Genomic DNA, 6000 nt, shown 5'->3' with positions numbered 1-6000 from the left:
AGAGCAAACAGCAAAATAGTCCATCAACATAGACACCAATTATACAAACTGGATGCTGCTGTGTAGTAATTCTCGATTCCAGTTATTTACCAACAATAGGGGAACTCTTGGTTTGGCACAAGTATAATAAATAATCCTTTCAGCTATAGGCACAAGACTTGAAATTTGGGGTAGAGACTAGCCAGTTACAGTAACTCCAGTGAGTAACTAGCACTTATTTATCAACTTTGAAAAGATGACCGGCAAATCAACCTCAGCGGAATTTGAACTCAGAATGTAAAGATAGATAAAATTCTGCTAAGCATTCTACCCAGGATTCTAACAATTCTGCCAGTTCTTCACTGAAGTATAATTGGCCCTGTTAAGAATACCTCTGATGCGTCAAGTGATATGATATGCCCAAGAAGACCTGTTGAGTCAAGTAAAACCAATATCGTAGCTGTGGCCAGTGCCCTCTGACTGGTTCCCGTGCTGGTGGCACATAAAAACCACCATCCAAACATGGTCAATTCCAGGTCTGACTGACTGGCTCCCATGCCAGTAGCACATAAAAAGCACCAGCTGACTGTGGCAAATGCCAGTACCCACTGACTGGCTCTTGTGCTGGTGGCACGTAAAAAGCACCATCCAAATGTGATCGATGCCAGGCCCACTTGACTGGCTCCTGTGCCAGTGGCTCGTAAAAAACACCCACTACACTCTCGGAGTGGTTGGTGTCAGGAAGGGCATCCAACTGTAGAAACATTGCCAGATCAGATTGGAGCCTGGTGCAGCTGCTGGCTCTCCAGACCTCAGTCAAACTGTCCAACCCATGCCAGCATGGAAAATGGACGTTAAACAATGATGATGATGATGTAATCTATTATGACTACATTAAATAAAGATTTCTAGTGAAACAATTGTTGCAAATTTAAACATCTATTATTTATTATGTTTATAATATATGTATATAATTAGTTGTCAAAACTTGCTTAATCCCACAGGTACAGACGGTTATTTGATAGACACAAATTAAGGGTTTCATGCAGCTGTGAGTCTAGCGTAAAAAAGATTTTAGTGACTGCCCCTAAACCCAGCTTAGAGGCAAGAAGCTCGTATAGGGTTAACAGTGAGTGCCCTGTAGGTGGTCAGTGCAACTCCATGGCTGTGCTCTATGAAGCAAAGGTGGTGTATGGCTGTAACAGCAGCAATGACAGCAGCAGCACCAACAATTTAAGGACACATACACAGAAATACACAGCTGGAGCAATGGAGAGCCATTTTAAACTGCAACTGAATAACCATAGGTCCTCTTTTAGAATCCCAGAGAGGTGGAAGGTTACATCTTTGCCAACTGCATATGGTGTTTAAAAGAAGGAATGCCATACAGAATTAAATGGAAGCTCCTGCAACAGCCAGGACTATACTTCAATGGGAATTGCTGATGCAAACTTTGCAAGGCCAAGAGGGTAAGTATCCTAAAATGTTTTATTGATCCAGTTTTTGAATTCAAAAAGTGAAATGTCTAGTCAGTGCCCTCATGATAAAAAATTTATGTTAGAAATGCGGGCCTCCCTGCCTGCTGACTAGTGAACTGAAACCGTACATAAATTGTCGCTTTTCAGACACAACTGGAACCATTCAAAGGAAGATAACTTTGTCTTTCCCAGAAAGGGTTTTCACCAAGAAGAATTTCATTTCAGAGGTCTTTTCTCACCATCAAGCTTATTAAGACTGTATTTTTACCTCCATTACTAAAGAGGTTATGTGGTAAGAGCAATAAAAAATGTGAAACCAACTGATAACTTTCTGACCAACCATGGCTACCGAATAAGTGTCACATATTTTTACAGATAAATTCCTCTATTTACATAATATCAAGGTCTCTTTCTTTTGTTGTCCTTCCTATCAATATATATATATATATATATATATATATATATATATATATATATATATATATATATATATATATAGATCAGTCACTCAGCTGTAATCATATTAAAATCAATCATAACTGCAATACAAACAGAAACTTACTTTATATCTTCAGCTCCTGCTTCACTTTTAGATGCTTCCTTTTCCTTGTCATCTTCCCTTTAAGAATAGAAAGCAGATAATAATAAGTTGTGGAGCTATTTAAGGCATAAAGTAATGATGCTGTCTAACAAGCTCACCTACAAGATATAAATATAACAAAAATGTTACCATAGTAATGGATAAGTAAGAACTAGTAAATAATGGTCACTAAAGGAATGAATAATGCAGAATGAGAAGAAAGTGAGTGAGATTACTGAGTCCTTCCTAAGCAATAATACAGACTGTGTGAGAGAGAGAGAGATACATAGACAGATAGGCAGACAGACAGGCAGTAGATAGAAAGATAGACAGACAGATAGATAGATAGATAGATAGATAGATAGATAGATAGACAGATAGACAGGTGGTAGATAGATAGATAGATAGATAGATAGACAAAGAGATAGATAGATAAACAGAGAGGCATACAAACAGGCAGATGGACAGATAAATGATGAACACATGGATGGATAGATGCATGGATAGAGACAGACACAGTACTATTAATATATAAGGATGGAGCAATTTGACAAGAAACGTTCATTACAGATGAATAAATTTCATAGTTAGACAATACTATTACAGATATCCCATATACTGTTAAAGATATCCCATACGGAGATATGGGAGAAGACAAACTGCCCGCTGATATTCAGTGGTATATCATTAAGGATGCAATCTTTGTTTTCAATTCTGGCTTAGGGCCAACGATTTCAGTGGGAGGTGTTGAGTCGATTACATCGACCCCAGTGCTCAGCTGGTACTTATTTTATCGACCCTAAAAGAATGACAGGCAAAGTTGACCCTGATGGAATTTGGACATGAATGTAAAGGCACAAAGCATTTTGCCTGGCATGTTAATGATGCTGTCAGCTCAATGCCTTATAATCTTGAACAATTATTGTGAATATAAATAAATAATCTGTCGGATTAGAGATGGCTCAGTAGCAAGTTATGATAAATTAACTATAGTAACATAAGTATGATGGTGACTTAAATTGATGGTTTAATTTTATAATAATATAATTTTTATAACTCAGTGATTCTGGGAAAGTGTTGAGTTGAATTCATCAACTCCAGTGCTCAACTGGTACTTATTTTATTGACCCTGAAAGGGTCAAGTTATACTCTTTTACTCTTTACTCTTTTACTCTTTACTCTTTTACTCTTTTACTCTTTTACTTGTTTCAGTCATTTGACTGCGGCCATGCTGGGGCATCGCCTTTTTAGTCGAGCAAATCGACCCCAGGACTTATTCTTTGTAAGCCTAGTACTTATTCTATCGGTTTCTTTTTGCCAAACCGCTAAGTTACGGGGATGTAAACACACCAGCCTCGGTTATCAAGCGAAGTTGGGGGGACAAACACAGGCACACAAACATATACACACAAATATATATATATACATATATACAACGGGCTTCTTTCAGTTTCCGTCTACCAAATCCACTCACAAGGCTTTGGTCAGCCCGAGGCTATAGTAGAAGACACTTGCCCAAGGTGCCACACAGTGGGACTGAACCCAGAACCATGTGGTTGGTAAGCAAGCTACTTACCATACAGCCACTCCTGCGCCTATAAATTAACTATAGTAACATAAGTATAACGGTGACTTAAATTGATGGTTTAATTTTATAATAAAATAATTTTTATAACCCAGTGATTCTGGGAAAGTGTTGAGTTGAATTCATCGGCCCCAGTGTACAACTGGTACTTATTTTATTGACCCTGAAAGGATGAAAGGTGAAGTCAAACTCAGCAGAATTTGAACCCAGAACATAAAGAGCCGGAAGAAATGCTGCTAAGCATTCTTCCCCCCATACTAACAATTCTGCCAGCTCACCACCATAACCCTTTAGCATTTAAGCCAGCCATATTAGGCCCAAATATTCTACCTGGTTCATGTTAAAAATGGCCTGATCTGGTCTCTTACATCTACCCTACAATGTCATTCTAATAACATATAATCATATCACTGAAATCTCAAAGCTACAAGATGGTGTATGCTTAATTCAAAACATTGTGAATAAATAAGCATTACATTTGACAGAACAATCTGAATGCTTAAAGGTTAATGGAAGATGCAATATTAAAGTCTGAATACATTGTTTGAAATGAAAACCTTGAAAACATCCTCCAATCACAGTCTTCTCTCTTTCAAGAATACACAATAAGTGTGGTTAAGAAGTTTGCCACACAACCATGTGGTTTCAGGTTCAGTCCCATCGCATGGCACTTTGGGCGTGAATCTTCTACTATAGCTCAGGGTTGACCAATACATTGCAAGTGGATTTGATAAAAAAAAAAACTATGTGGAAGCCCATTATGTATGTGTATGGGTTTGGTGGTGTTGATGGTGACGGTGGTCTCATTTCTTTTGTGACAGTCCAGTGTCCAGGAGGCATAATTAGACATATGATGATGATGATGATGGTAGTGATTATGATGATGCCAATGACAAGAATGATGATGATAATGACAATGATGATCATGATGACAACAATGACGACATCAAGGCGGCGAGCTGGTAGAAACGTTAGCGCGCCGGGCGAAATGCTTAGCGGCATTTCGTCTGCCGCTACGTTCTGAGTTCAAATTCCGCCGAGGTCGACTTTGCCTTTCATCCTTTCGAGGTCGATTAAATAAGTACCAGTTACGCACTGGGGTCGATGTAATCGACTTAATCCGTTTGTCTGTCCTTGTTTGTCCCCTCTGTGTGTAGCCCCCTGTGGGTAGTAAAGAAATAACAATGACGACATCAATGATGATGATGAGATGGTTAAACACTTACGTCGTAGATGGATCCTTTTTGCCAGACTGGGGCGAAGAAGCGCTTGGTTTCTTTCCTTTGTTAACATTATCCCAGAATTCTGAAGTGGCTTCCTTCACCTTTTTAGCACTTGGAGGTTTTTGATTTTCTTCATTCTTTAGGAAAAAAAGGATATTACAGAAATATATATAAAAACAAACAAACAAACAAAAAGGAAAGAAGGAATACCGGAAGGAAAAAGAAAGAATGAAATAAAGAAAGAATGAAAAAGAAGGTAAGAAAGACTTCCCCACCTCTCAAAACGTTGCTGGCCTTGTGCTCAAATTAGAAAGAAATATTTTAATCCTGACAATGTTTTTTTCTCTTAATTTGTACTTAGGATTCAGTATTATTTCTCAGAAAAATCACAACCCCAATCCACCTGTAAAAACCCAGAATCCTCCACAGAGCCCCTTTCATATTTATTGCATGTGCACCCCTTCCTTGAGAGAGATAATAATGTCTCCCACCCAAGTTAATATCTTATTTCTTTATTGCCCACAAGGGGCTAAACATAGAAGAGACAAACAAGGACAGACAAAGGGATTAAGTCGATTACATCGACCCCAGTGCGTAACTGGTACTTAATTTATCGACCCCAAAAGGATGAAAGGCAAAGTCGACCTTGGAAAAAGTTAATATCTATTCATCTGTAAGGCAGCAAGCTGGCAGAATCATTACCACGCCAGGCTAAAAGCTTTCTGTCCATCCTTACGTTCTGAGTTCAAATTCCGCCAAGGTCAACTTTGCCTTTCATCCTTTCAGGGTTGATGAAATAAGTATCAGCTGTGTACTGGGGTTGATGTAATCGAGTGACTCCCTCCCCTGAACTTGCTGGCCTCGTGTGCCAAAATTTGAGACTCAGATCTACTCATCTAGTGTAACATATCAGTTGTGCCTTCTATGTTAAGCCAATAAGGCGGTGTGAGACTTGCTTAAGAACATTCAAGTAACTGCAGCGCATAGTTATCTTACTGAGCAAGGAGAGTGGCATGTCTTGTTTAAGGAAAATATGTTAGATGTGTCTACTTTTGAAGCTTTGCCTATGGACATAACAGACATAATGGACATAACTGGACGTACCTTTAAAAGGATTTGAACCCAAGAACTGAGGCACCATAAGGTGACTCACCT

At 38.8% G+C, this 6000-nt stretch overlaps 1 protein-coding gene across 1 annotated transcript in view; it reads right to left on the bottom strand.

Annotated features, from left to right (window-relative positions):
• The window catches only part of LOC106880245 (dynein intermediate chain 3, ciliary), a 70220-nt gene that overhangs the window by 2838 nt on the left and 61382 nt on the right, over positions 1-6000 (bottom strand). The window contains exons 13-14 of the mRNA XM_052967807.2: positions 4849-4982; positions 2020-2076 (exon numbers count right to left, since the gene is read on the bottom strand). Coding sequence (XP_052823767.1) covers positions 2020-2076; positions 4849-4982 — 191 coding nt within the window. The remainder of the gene's footprint in view (positions 1-2019; positions 2077-4848; positions 4983-6000) is intronic.

The sequence above is a fragment of the Octopus bimaculoides genome, chromosome 5, assembly GCF_046866305.1.
Source record: "Octopus bimaculoides isolate indiv1 chromosome 5, ASM4686630v1, whole genome shotgun sequence".
Classification (NCBI taxonomy): Eukaryota; Metazoa; Mollusca; class Cephalopoda; order Octopoda; family Octopodidae; genus Octopus; species Octopus bimaculoides.
Note: the sequence above shows the minus strand (reverse complement) of the source record. Positions and strands in the feature narration are given on the sequence as shown.